The sequence below is a fragment of the Bufo gargarizans genome, chromosome 1 (genome assembly GCF_014858855.1).
Source record: "Bufo gargarizans isolate SCDJY-AF-19 chromosome 1, ASM1485885v1, whole genome shotgun sequence".
Lineage (NCBI taxonomy): Eukaryota > Metazoa > Chordata > Amphibia > Anura > Bufonidae > Bufo > Bufo gargarizans.
In genome coordinates this window covers 419,923,074-419,937,274 of record NC_058080.1, presented here as the reverse complement: position 1 = coordinate 419,937,274, position 14,201 = coordinate 419,923,074, and the positions used below count along the sequence as shown (strand labels likewise).

Below are 14,201 nucleotides of genomic sequence, written 5' to 3'. Positions count from 1 at the left end.
CGCAGCAGTTGGCACCTGTGTTTCGTCATCATCAGAGACGTGCTGAGGTGGTATTCCCATGTCCTCATCATCAGGAAACATAAGTGGTTGTGCGTCAGTGCATTCTATGTCTTCCACCGCTGGGGAAGGTCTAGTTGAATGCCCTTGGGAAACCCTGCCAGCAGAGACTTCAAACAGCATAAGAGACTGCTGCATAACTTGAGGCTCAGACAGTTTCCCTGATATGCATGGGGGGATGTGACAGACTGATGGGCTTGGTTTTCAGGCGCCATCTGTGCGCTTTCTGCAGAAGACTGGGTGGGAAATAATGTGAACGTGCTGGATCCACTGTCGGCCACCCAATTGACTAATGCCTCTACCTGCTCAAGCCTTACCATCCTTAGAACGGCATTGGGCCCCACCAAATATCGCTGTAAATTCTGGCGGCTACTGGGACCTGAGGTAGTTGGTACACTAGGACGTGTGGCTGTGGCAGAATGGCCACGTCCTCTCCCAGTACCAGAGGGTCCACTAACACCACCACGACCATGTCCGCGTCCGCGTCCCTTACTAGATGTTTTCCTCATTGTTACCGTTCACCACAATAAGAAAAATATTATTTGGCCCAATGTATTGAATTCAAATTCAGGCCTTTTTTTACAGACACCTAACACTATCTGGCTATCTATTTAGGTACCGTATTACACTAATACAGGCACAGCAGTTACAACAGATTTAGCTGACTATAAATTTGAGGCCTATTATTTAGGCGCTGGGTGACAGGTATACGTTTACGGACAGAATTAGACTCGGAAATGCACGGTAGCGTGTGTGTGAAGTTATTGAGAATGACCCTATCTGCACCTTCAATCTAATATACCCTTTTATGGATAGATTTAAAGTAGGCCTGATACAGCAGAAACAACTGATTTAGGGAATTGCTAAGTTGGGAATTGTATTTCAACCCAGAACAAAAACTGTGCTTTGACGGACAATAAATAACTTGACCAGCTACAGAAATAACCACAGATTTAGCTGAATATAAATGTGATGCCTAGTATTTAGGCGCTGGGTGACAGGTATACGTTTACAGACAGAATTAGACTTGGAAATGCACAGTAGCGTGTGTGTGAAGTTATTGAGAATGACCCTATCTGCACCTTTAATCTAATATACCCTTTTATGGATATATTTAAAGTAGGCCTGATACAGCAGAAACCACTGATTTAGGGAATTGCTAAGTTGGGAATTGTATTTCAACCCAGAACAAAAACTGTGCTTTGGCGGACACTAAATGAATTGACCAGCCTCAGCAATAAACACAGTTTTAGCTGAATATAAATTTGAGGCCTATTATTTAGGCGCTGGGTGATAGGTATACGTTTACGGACAGAATTAGACTTGGAAATGCACGGTAGCTTGTGTGTGAAGTTATTGAGAATGACCCTATCTGCACCTTCAATCTAATATACCCTTTTATGGATAGATTTAAAGTAGGCCTGATACAGCATAAACAACTGATTTAGGGAATTGCTAAGTTGGGAATTGTATTTCAACCCAGAACAAAAATATATCCTTTGCCAGACAGCAGACAGTATTACAATTGGCTGGCCACAGCTGAAACACCAGATTTAGGGTACTGCTATTTTGGCAATTGTATTTCACCCCTCAATAAAATAGCAAGCACAGCCAAGCCCCTGATGTAGGATATAGCAAAAAAATAACCACACTATTGATGGTTAAATGGACTTGGTGGCAGCTTGCCCCTGATGTAGGATATAGCAAAAATATTAACCACACTATTGATGGTTAAATGGACTTGGTGGCAGCTTGCCCCTGATGTAGGATATAGCAAAAAAAATAACCACACTATTGATGGTTAAATGGACTTGGTGGCAGCTTGCCCCTGATGTAGGATACAGCAAAAAAATAACCACACTATTGATGGTTAAATGGACTTGGTGGCAGCTTGCCCCTGATGTAGGATATAGCAAAAAAATAACCACACTATTGATGGTTAAATGGACTTGATGGCAGCTTGTGCTGGCGCACCACAAGACACAAAATGGCCGCCGATCCCCCCAGAAAAAAGTGACTGAAAAACGCTCTGGGCAGTGAGCAATTGAATAGCAGCAGTTCAATGATCCACAGCTGTAAATCGATCACTGAATTAAGTGTTTTTTTGGAGTTAATCACTGCCTAATCTCGCCCTAACAGTCGCAGCTGCAACCTCTCCCTACACTGATCAGAGCAGAGTGACGTGCGGCGCTACGTGACTTCAGCTTAAATAGAGGCTGGGTCACATGCTGCACTGGTCAATCACAGCCATGCCAATAGTAGGCATGGCTGTGACGGCCTCTTGGGGCAAGTAGTATGACGCTTGTTGATTGGCTGCTTTGCAGCCTTTCAAAAAGCGCCAAGAAAGCGACGAACACCGAACCCGAACCCGGACTTTGACGAAAATGTTCGGGTTCGGGTCCGTGTCACGGACACCCCAAAATTCGGTACGAACCCGAACTATACAGTTCGGGTTCGCTCATCCCTAATTGTCAGGACTGCCATGCCTGTGAAAATATGTCCTTTCCATTATGTTAGGACAGCCTTGCAGTCCAGACTATGTATTTCAGTGCAGGTCTGAATGTTGACAGTGGGGGAACTAGGAGCAGTAGGGAAAAAATTTTTATCTGCACTACATATCTACAGTACTACTCATGTATTACTGTATATAATGGTAGAAAATTGGGAGACAGGCTACCATTAAAGGGGTTGTGCATTGCTACAATATTGATAATCTATCTGCAGGATAGCACAGTATCCGATCAGCAAGGGTCTCAGCATCCTTATCTGCGCCTTGTCTCCTTTGCAACAGTGGTACGGTAAAATTACAAATACAACTCCTCTTCAAACAGTGGGAGATGGACCCCTGCTGATCTTATAGTGATGAGCTAATCAAAGTTAACAAAGTGGAATTTGATCCGAATTTCCTGGCGCTTCATGGTAACGAATCAATTTTTCTTTAAATGTCAGTAAAAAAATAAACACATACTCACCTCATCTATCTGAGCATGAACAGGCATTCACACCCATCTTGACTGAAGAAAAGGGGCTGACGTATGACCCTGGGTGGGCGTGGTGATGTCACTACATCAGTGTGTGCCCAATTGGCTCATTTTCTTCATTGAAGATGGCCTCTTCATGATCAAATGGATGAGGTGAGTGTATACATTTGTTTTAACTGGTGTTGGTCGAGCATGCTCGGCCGAACACCATTTTGACTTGAGCATTGCGATGCTCGGCACATCGCAGTGTTCAGCCAAACACCCGGTGTGCTCGAGCGCGATGCTCGAGTCTCCTCCCCATATGTTTGTTGGCTGCTACCTATTAGGAGGGCCGAACGCCTGGGTCCACAATCAGTGTCTGCGTGTCACACCACTGCCTCCTCTTCCCCTGTGTTACCTGCTGGCCAATCCATTGTCCAAGATGCAGGCCTGGAAGTCTCCCGCCCTGGACCTTCGCAGGCACCATCGGCTAGCACATCCACTTCTGTGTCCCAGCGCAGCATACAGATGTCCATACCCCAGGCCTTCGAACGAAAGCACAAATACCCAGCCACCCACCCACAGGCCATAGCGCTAAATGCGCACCTTTCCAAATTGCTGGCCCTGGAAATGTTGCCATTTAGGCTTCTAGACACTGAGGCTTTCCGCAGCCTGAAGGCGGCTGCCATCCCTCGTTAGTCAGTTCCCAGCCGCCACTATTTTTCCCTGTGTGTCGTCCCCGCCTTACACCAGTGTGTGTCCCGTAACATCACCTGTGCCCTGACGAACGCAGTCATTGGGAATGTCCACGACTGACACATGGACAAGTGCTTTTGGCCAGGGACGCTACACAGGTCCTAGAGACGCCAAGGATTGCGGGCTCTACTTCTATCAGGACTTCGCCACCACCTAGATTAGTGGCTGCAACCCCCCCTTCTCCTCCTCCACCTCCTCCTCAACTTCCACCTCTGAATTCTCATCTTGCAGCACCAGTCACCCATCATTTAGTAGCTGAAAGCAGTGTAGCACTGCAGTGGGAAAGCGGCAACAGGCCGTTCTGAAACTAATTTGCTTATGTGACAAACAGCATACCACCACAGAGCTTTGGCAGGGTTTAAGGGACCAGACTGAGCTGTGGCTCTCACCATTTAAAGGGAGTCTGTCACCTCCATAAGGCCATATACAGTGCTTACCAGTCTCTGTAGCACACCTATACAGGATTGTAACAGTACCTTTGTCTTTGTCTTTAGACTTGCACCAGCAGGAAAAACGAAGTTTAATTTATATGCAAATGAGCACTCGCAAGTTCCCAGGGAGGAGTTCAGTGTGTAGGTGCCCAGGCTGCTCTGCCTTCTTTTCACTTTACTCCTCCCCAGTCTCTGCCTTTGCCCGCCCTCCAAGTATTTTGCCTCATTGATAGGTCCGGACTTGAGGGCGGGCAAAGGCAGAGACTGGGGAGGAGTAAAGTGAAATGAAGGCAGAGCAGCCTGGGCACTTACACACTGAACGCCGCCCCTGGGCACTTGCGAGTGCTCATTTGCATATGAATTAAACTTCGTTTTTCCTGCTGGTGCAAGTCTAAAGACAAAGGTACTGTTACAATCCTGTATAGGGATGCTACAGAGCGATGTAAGCACTTTATATGGCCATATGGAGGTGACAGACTCCCTTTAACCTACAACCAGGCATGGTTGTGTCTGATAATGGCCGTAACTTGGTGGTGGCTTTGGAGCTTGGTAAGGTCACACACATCCCATGCCTAGCTCACATCTTAAACATAGTAGTTCAGGGGTTTCTTAAAACCCACCCCAATTTGCCTGGGCTACTGGTGAAGGTGAGTCGCGTGTGTGCCCATTTCCGAAATTCATCTACAGCTGCCGCCGGTGGTGGGGAGAACTAGCAAAATGGTGCAATACCAGAAGGTCCTTGTGGAAAAATTGCTCTAAAAATTTCCAGCTGACAACGCTGGTGGCAGAGTACATAGTTTCTTGGGCAACCGAGGAGGGGAGACATAGGGGAACACACAGCAGTTCCAACAGAGGCAGGGCAACACTCTCCAAGGTCTGGGACAGTTTAATGACATCCCGCCAGCACCCTCAACCTGATGCGCGGCTTAGTGTCACAAGGAGGAAAAGTATTGGAAGATGGTGAAGGAGTACGTAGCAGACCATGTCAGCGTCCTCAGTGATCCCTGTGTGCCTAACAACTGTTGGGTGTCCAAGCTAGACACATGACACAAACTGGTGCTCTATGCCTTGGAGGTGCTGGCCTGCCCTGCCGCCAGCGTTTTGTCAGAACAAGTATTTAGTGCTGCTGGGGGCATAATAACTGATAGGTGCATCCGCCTCTAAACTGAAAATGCTGACAAATTGACTCTTATCAAAATGAACAAGGCCTGGCTTGCCCCTGACTTCTCTACTCCACCAGAGGAAAGCAGCTGAACATAAAGGCACTTTAAATGTGGCTTTTATGTTGTATTGAATACACTGTATTTCCATGCACCCCTTCCACCAGAAAAAAGGGTATATGGTTCAATCTTCCTTTTCTCGTCCTCCTCCATCATATCAACATGCTTATTAGGCTGCCCTCGCTCCTAATGTTTTAGAGAGTCACCAGCAGGCCCTCTTCCATAATGTTTTAGATGGTCAGATCAGCAGCAAGCCCTCGCCCCTAATGTTTTAGATGGTCAGATCAGTAGCAGACACTCACCCCTAATGTTTTAGAGAGTCAGCTCAGCAGCAGACCCTAACGCCTAATGTTTTAGATGGTCAGATCAGCAGCAGGCCCTCACCCCTAATGTTTTAGATGGTCAGATCAGCAGGCCCTTGCTCCTAATGTTTTTGAGGGTCACCAGTAGGCCATCAATCATAGTTTTTCAAGTGTGTGTATGATGACCTCCTTTATGTGTAATAAAGGGTGTATTATACTGCCGGTTCCTTGTAATTTTTGGCAGCCCTTTCACTTAGTGCATAGGCTTTATGAGTATAGGCGTCCCAATACCTTAATAATTGTACCACAATGTGAATGAGGCCCTCCTTCATGTGATATACAAGTTGTATCGGAGTGCCTCTTCCTTGCAATTTTTGGCAGCAATTGCACTTTATAGACAAGTAAATATACAGCAAAGAATGCTTCCTAACAATGTTTCCTCTAAAATCGATTTTATCTTCGGTTTTGTGCGTATTATTGTCAGTCTGTAAAAGTGGCATACTACTCGGACAACATCATTCCCAGCAGCGACCTGGGAGTCCAAGATGCATCCAAACATCCTCCTCTTGCTGTTCCCGAACCATTTCAGTGGTGTTTCCATCAATTTCTGACCTTTTCCTGTGAACCAGACACCCTCCCCTCTTCAGAGCAGGGGGTGCCTGGTTTAATGCTCGGGTTCTCCTATTGACTTCAATTGTGCTCTGTAGAGCACCCGAGCATCCTAAAGTGTTCTACTTGAGCACCAGAGCATCCGAACACTAGTTTTAACCCATGATTAACCCCCTGATAGGCAGAATGTGGCTAAGATACCAAGATCAGTGTTAAATGTTGCATCTGAGGGATTAAATGATGGGGGCTGTGTTATTGCTGCTCCCCATCATTGTGCGCCCATCATACAATGGAATGCGATTCATTGTAAAGTAATTCATAGCAAATTTAATTTTTGGGTGAAATTCGCCGAAGTAGCCGAATTTTTGAAAACATCGCTCATCTCTAGTGATGACCAATCCTGGGGATAGGTCATCAATATTGTAGCACTGCACAACACCTTTAACGTAAAAAAAATTACTGATACCTTGATGTGTATCAGGTTAATGGGATGTGTCAGGATCTATCAATATCAGTTAAATGAGCCTTACTACACTTGCTACTCTTCATGCTTAAGGAAGCAAGGACAAATATGAGTTCTGCAAGCGGTGTTTGTATACTCCATGCTATTTATTAACGTTTTTTGTTATTACTTGCAGGTGCAATGCAGGAAACAGTCAGCCACGTGTATGGAATACTGCCAACCAAAGCAGCTGTAACAGGAGAAAGTTTATTCCAAAAGAAGCACACAATGAATTAAGTTTTAGGCATCAGCAGGATTTGCCATTGCCACAGTTGAGGAGAGAAACTCCAAAATTGCTTACCACAAATGGTAAGACTGAATCCCTAAACATTTCTAGAGACTCAGTGGTGCAGGAACTGACAGAACTGGAAAAACAGATCCAGGTTATTAAGCAAGAATTGCAAATAGCCATGAACAGAAAAAATGAACTGGAAGAATTCCAGAGGAAAAACAGGACTGCTGAATCTTAAAAGCAGCTTCCACATCTCAATATAGGACCTGGATGAATAAGAAGTCTTGGCTGTGACCTAAATCTGTGTAGTCACTGGACACGTGGATATCTACTGTACATGATATGAATATTTCTTTACTTCTGATGAGTTTCATTTGTCTTTTTTTGTAAGATTTAACCTGTATTTCTCTAGTCTGTGTGAACTGTTCTCGATATAAAAACGTGACCTTGGAGTCTTTTAAAAACTCAGAAACACACTCAACCTCATATCCCCTCCATGGTATTAAAGGAAGGTTTTCACTTCTGAGCCCCTCGGTGTGTATTAATAAAACTAAAATGGCTTTGAATTATCTCCACTATGTCCTTTTGCTAGTATTTTTAACTTTTATGAAGGAAATTTGCATTTAATGTGTATCTGTGAAATTGAAAATTCAGCAGTTTGAGACTAGTGGAGAATGAGGGTGAAAAATTAATTGCTCATCCACACTATAATGGACTTCGGAAGGAACTAAAGCATCATGTTTGATGAATCTGAAAACTGAATACCTTTTTGAAGAGGTCAGTGAAAGACAATAAAAAAGATTTTACGTTTATTGGACTTTGTGGGTATTTTTGAAGAATTCCTAGCTAGAAGCTTGGTGATTGATGACTGCACTGCAGTATATGAGTAAAGTTAAGAAAGTCGAAAAGTTAAAAGTTGATACAGAGTGTGGAGAAAGCCGATTAATTTAAAAATGGCTTCATATTTTACATGCTGATTTTAAGTCTTCACGAATGAATACCTAATGGCATTGAAGTGCAGGAAGGTAATACGTTTGTGTCTTTCACAAATGATACATGTATTGATTTTGATAATTGTAGTCATCTCAAAAACGCAGGATTGAATTAATCCAGAAACAGCTGATGGCATATAATCAATAGAATCCAAAAGATTGCAATCTAATACATGGGAATTCTGTTTAGTAGGGGTTTATAGGGTCCTCCAAGTGCTTTATACTAAAGGCCTATCCTCGGGGTCCGACTCCTGGTACCTGTGCCGTTAAGCTGTTTGAAGCCATGGTGCCCCAGTGAGCCTCTTCAAAGCTTTTCTAGCACAACTCTGTCCACTGGATAGTGCTGCACCCTCTTCAAAGAGCTGATTGTCAGGGGTTCCGGGAGTCAGACCTCCACTGATCAAATACTGATGATCTATTCTGAGAATAGGTCATACGTTTTCAACACTTGGAAAACACCTTTAAGGTGTATAAAAAGAGATCTACACACGTTTTATCTTAATATAATATTGCTCCTCTATAAATCTCTTCTAAGGCCTTCTCTTAGAGTATAGTTGTTGGCCAAATGTTGTAAAATAAAGAAAAATGGGGAACTTGAGAGAGTTTGAAAATAGATGACTAAATAAATAGAGAAGAAGATCTCTGATAATGAAAAGCTAAAAAAATTGGACTTCAGTGGTGATCTTATTAAACACTTCCTGTTGCTTCTTGTAAACTGAAGGGGTTGTGCCAAGTTGGCAAGGGGGATAACTAGCTGATCATTGGAGGTCTAGGACTCCCACTCATACCAAAAACTGAGATCCTGTTCTCCCCATCTCTAATGCCCTCTACTCTAGTTTCTATGGTAATAGATTCTAACTGTGCCCAAATGCATTAACTAAAGTTATGTGTATGGGAGTATCCTGACTCTCCCTTTGCTTGTTATGGCAAAGAAGGGTTAGGCAGGTTGACGCCAAATCCTTTGTTCCGGAGGAGTATTCCCCTCTCTCCATTGCACGCAGAAGCTGTCATCTGTCAGTATGATACTATCAGAATAGTAGATTAGTATTTTGGATTACATGCACAGTAATTAAGATTGTAAGGAATATTCTTGATCAAGTAAAGATATGCAAAGTATCTACTAATTTCTCAAAATACAGCATTGTTTACTGTATATCTGAAGTAAATTTGGCATAGCAAATAGCCCTGTACATACTGAAATCACCTACAGTATGTGTAAAGAAGAAGCTGTAGCTTTTATCCTCCACACCATGCGATCTGGAAACATAACCTTAAGATATATGTACAGTATACACATATTCCAAACATTCCAAAAAAGTTTACTTTCACATAGAATCAAGACAGTTTGTGTGGACCACTTTTTAAAATCTAAATATGTTCACTATCTAGTTTGTATCTGTCAGAAGACTTGTACCTATGAAACTGGCTGACCTGTTACATGTGCACTTGGCAGCTGAAGGTATTTGTGTAGGTCCCATGTTCATATGTGCCAGAATTGTATAAAAAAATGTAAACCTAATATATGCAAATGAGCCTCTAGGAGCAACATGTGCATTGATGTTACACCTAGAGGCTCTGCTTTTTCTGCAACTGCTGTGCCCTCTGCACAAATGACAGGGCCAGACAGTGTAAACGTGATTACACCTGGCCCTGACTTCACCTAAAATCTCGCCTTGTGCTGTACGCTTCAGTATAAGTATTCAGCACAGGCACAGTAGATGAAAGAGGCCAAACAGAAGTTTTCTTCTGTACTGCGAGCCCTTTCCTGTAGTGTGGCAGCACCACGTGCAAAGAGCAGCATGAGACCTTAGGAGAAGCCAGGGCCAGGTGTGATCACATTTATACTGCCTGGCCCTATCAAAGTGCAGAGGAAATGGCAGTAGTCACATCTAGCTAACACGTTATTACTCTGACTATTAACTCTGCTACATCTGTATATTAAGATTACATTTTTCTCAGCAATGAGGACACATATGAACATGGGACCAACAAAGATGCCTTCAGCTGCCAAGCGCACATGCAACAGGTCAGTCAGTTTCATGGGTACAAGTCTGCTGACACATGCCCTTTAAAAGAGGAACCTGTCAGCTCTAACAACATACACTACTCTTTAACCCGATATTTGGTTTTCAGGTGAAATTCATGGAAAATGTAAAAAGTTCACACTACAGTGATATTTATATCATGCAAGTAGGACATTTAAGTAGAAGCATTCAATGGTGATTTCCTCATCTCAAACAATTTATTTAAACAAAAGCCAACAACAGTGGTGGGTATGCTGCACACAAATGTCAATGTCTTAATAACATGTGTCAATAATGTGGCCTTGAGAATCAATTACAGCTTAACAATGACATCTCATGCTGTTCACAGGTAGACTTATTGTCTGCTGAGACATGGCATCCCACTCTTCTTGAACAGCGGCCCTCAGGTCAATTAAGGTTCTGGGGTTACGAGCCTCTGCACGGCGATCCCATAGGTTTTCAATGGGATTCTTCAGGTCCGGAGAAAGTGCAGGCCATTCCTTTTAAGGTACCACAGTCTCCAGCAGACGTTTCGTGATGATGTGACCTAGATGAGCTGGCATATTGTGGACTATGAAGATTAAATTAAGCCTGTGTTGTTCATGCAGAGGCACAATGACTGGATTAATGATGTTATTCAAATAGTATGGGCTTGTCACTGTACCATTCACAAAGTGTACGGCAGTCTTGTATTGACTAGACACACCTGCCCACACTGTAACACCATTACCGCCAAAGGCTCGTCTGGTGACAACAGTGGCTGATGCATAATGCTCTCCTTGATGTCTCCAGCATTGTTGGTGGTCATTATTTATGCTCAGGATGAATTAACATTTATCAGTGAACAGTACTGAGGCCCGCTGGTCCTTCTTCCACCGTAGATGCTTCCTGGCCCATGTAAGACAATGACACCTGTGTCTGGTGGTGTGGTCAAGTACCCTTTCAGGTCGTCTAGCACGCAGACCACGCTGATGTAAATAGTTTCAAACGGTCTAACATGACACTTGGGTGCCTCTCACCTCCGTTAAATGTACCTGGAGTTGTGTGGCATTCATCATCTGGTTCCTCAGGGCATTGTTTACGATGAAGCGGTCATCAGTGTGGGATGTGGCCAAATGACGTCCACTTCTATACCTTGCTGTGACTCTAACATTCTATCTTCATTCAGCAGGAACTGCAGTGACATCAGTGCGCTCGCCACGTGGTGAGCGCGCTGATGTCATCATAGGTCCTTTCACAGGTCCTGAAGAAAGTGACCTGCATGATCAAGGCTGCGCGATCAAGTGAATGATTTTTTATTTTTTTTTAACCTCTCCATGGTCATTTTATTTAGCATTCTGTCTTAAGAATGCTATTATTCTCCGTTATAACCAACGGATTAATAAAGTGAAGTTCGGGTGCCTATTGACTTTAATGGGGTCCATGTTCACGGTCAAGTTTGGGTCCTGAACCCGAACTTTGACCTGAAGTGCAGCCGAACCCGGCGAACCCAAACTTCCACGGGTTCGCTAATCCCTACCAGTAAGCCAAATGTCCCTAGCTTTTTGTGAGTAGTGTATTTTTTAGTACATGCTTCTATTCCTCTTGAAATAATAATGTTGGAGTCCTTTTTGTTGGAAGTGTGTATTGTGCTGTTATAACTCAATTCTAACTCCTGGAAATGTAAGAATAATTAACAACAGGGTGTTAGCATTCTCTGTAAACTCTCTGCATAATTTGACACTGTCCAATCAGTGTTGGCAGGGTCAGACTGTATAAGAACATATGCTTTTGATAATGGAAATAGCAATGACCTGTTGTCAATTTATTGATACATTTCCCGGTGGATTAATGATAGAAGAACAAAACAACTGAAGGTCTAAGAAAAAAGAAATCACCAGAATTGTTAGTTCTAGTGTTTAGCAAGCATGCTTGGCCGAACATCATTTTCACTTGAGTCTCCTCCCCGCACGTTTGTTGCCTTGTTGTCCTTTTTGGCCGCTTGTGACAGTGACATTACCTACACTACATCTCCCTTATAACGTTTGTGCATCCAAAATATCTGTCACATTCAGTCTAATTTTCTCACGCTGGTGAAAGCAACATTACCTGCGCTATATCTCCTGTATAACGTTTGCGCATCATAAATATCTGTGACGTTCAATCTAATTTTTTTACTGCTGTTGACAGCGACATTACCTGTGCTACATCTTCTGTATAACATTTGCGCATCCTAAATATCTGTGACATTCAATGTAATTTATTTGTGCATACTTAAAAAACCTGCGCTACTGTACATTTGACATACTTGCAAGCATATATGCCATTTAATATGCTGAAGGCGAGGAGTAAGAGACAGGGAAGTGGCCGTGCTGCTGATGGTGCACGCAGATGCCCGTGGCCCTGGGCGCAGTGAAACTGTGCCTGCTGCCAGAGCACAAGAAACACACTCATCCACGATACCTAGCTTCATGTCTTAGTTTGCAGGGCGGCACAGGACACCACTCTCGAAGTCACACTAGCGCAACCAGGTGATCAGTTGCATTGCAGCAGATAATGCTTCCAGTCGGTTGAGCACCACCCTGTCTTCCACAAAGTCCAGTCTCAGTAGCCAAGAGTCTGGTCAACAGAATCACCCTGATCCTCCTTCCTCCCACCAAGGAGAGTCTTGGCAAACAAGTGATCCCATACTCGGATATTCAGAGGAGCTCTTTTCAGCCTGAAGAGGGACATGAGGAGATCTTGTGCACTGATTCCCAAACTCTTGAGCATCCACAATCAGAAAAAGATGATGGTGGGGAACTGCAATTAGTGTTTCACAAGGTTGATGATGAGGATGAGACAAAGTTGTCAATAAGTGAGGTTCATGTTAGGTCAACAAGTCAGGAGGATGACCAGAGTGAGGAAGTGGAAGAGGAGGTGGTGGACAATGAAATCACTGACCCAACCTGGGAAGGTGGCAAGCCGAGCAAGGACAGCAGTACAGAGGGGGAGGGATCCGCAGCACCGCAACAAGCTGGAAGAGGCAGTGGGGTGGCAAAAGGGAGAAGGCGGGCCACACCAAACAGGCCCACAACTGTTCCCTGGAGCACCCCCTTGTGTCTATCTCCTTTGCCAAGGGAAAGTTGTTCCGCAGTCAGGCGTTTTTTTAGGAAAGTGCAGACGATAAAAGAATTGTCATTTGCAATTTGTGCTGTACCTAAATGAGCAGGGGTGTGAAAACTAGCAACCTCACCACCACCAGCATGATCCGCCAAATGGCATCAAAGCACCCTAATAGGTGGGCCGAATGCCTGGGTCTACAACCAGTGTATGCAGGTCTCATCACTGCGTCCTCTTCCACTGTGTTACGTGCTGGCCAATCCCCTGTCCAAGACACAGGCCTGGATGCCTTCCACCCTGCACCTGGACCTTCACAAGCACCATCAGCCAGCACATCCACTTCTGTGTCCCAGCGCAACATGCAGATGTCTATACCCCAGGCCTTTAGACAAAAGCGCAAATACACAGCCATCCACCCACAAACCATAGCACTAAATGGGCACCTTTCCAAATTGCTGGCCCTGGAAATGTTGCCATTTAGGCTTACAAACACTGAGGCTTTCCGCAGCCTGATGGCGCCGGCCATCCCTCGTTACTCAGTCCCCAGCCGCCACTATTTTTCCCTGTGTGCCGTCCCCACCTTTCACCAGCATGTGTCCTGTAACTTCACCCGTGCCCTGACCAACACAGTTATTGGGAACTGACACATGGACAAGTGCTTTTGGCCAGGGACGCTACATTTCCCTGACGGCACACTGGGTGAACATTGTGGAGGCCGGGAGGTAGTCGTACCTTGGGATGGCACAGGTGCTACCGACGCCAAGGATTGCATGCCCTACTTCCATTAGGCTTTCTGCCATCAACTTCTTCTCCACTTCCACCTATGAATTCTCATCTTGCAGCACCAGTCAGCCATCAGTCAGAAGCTGGAAGCAGTGTAGCACTGCAGTGGGAAAGCGACAACAGGCCATGCTTAAACAAATTTGCTTAGGTGACAAACAGCACACCGCCGCAGAGCTATGGCAGGGTATAAGGAAACAGAATGAGCTGTGGCTCTCTTCACTCAACCTACAGTCAGGCATGGTTGTGTCTGAT

The 14,201-nt window shown here is 44.5% G+C and overlaps 1 protein-coding gene across 1 annotated transcript in view; it reads left to right on the top strand.

The window, feature by feature from the left end:
• GRIN3A (glutamate ionotropic receptor NMDA type subunit 3A) overlaps positions 1 to 7,881 on the top strand; it is a 255,993-nt gene extending 248,112 nt beyond the window's left edge. Inside the window, exon 8 of the mRNA XM_044279586.1 lies at positions 6,974 to 7,881. Coding sequence (XP_044135521.1) covers positions 6,974 to 7,307 — 334 coding nt within the window. The 3' untranslated portion in view covers positions 7,308 to 7,881. The remainder of the gene's footprint in view (positions 1 to 6,973) is intronic.
• The last annotated feature ends 6,320 nt before the right edge of the window (positions 7,882 to 14,201 follow it).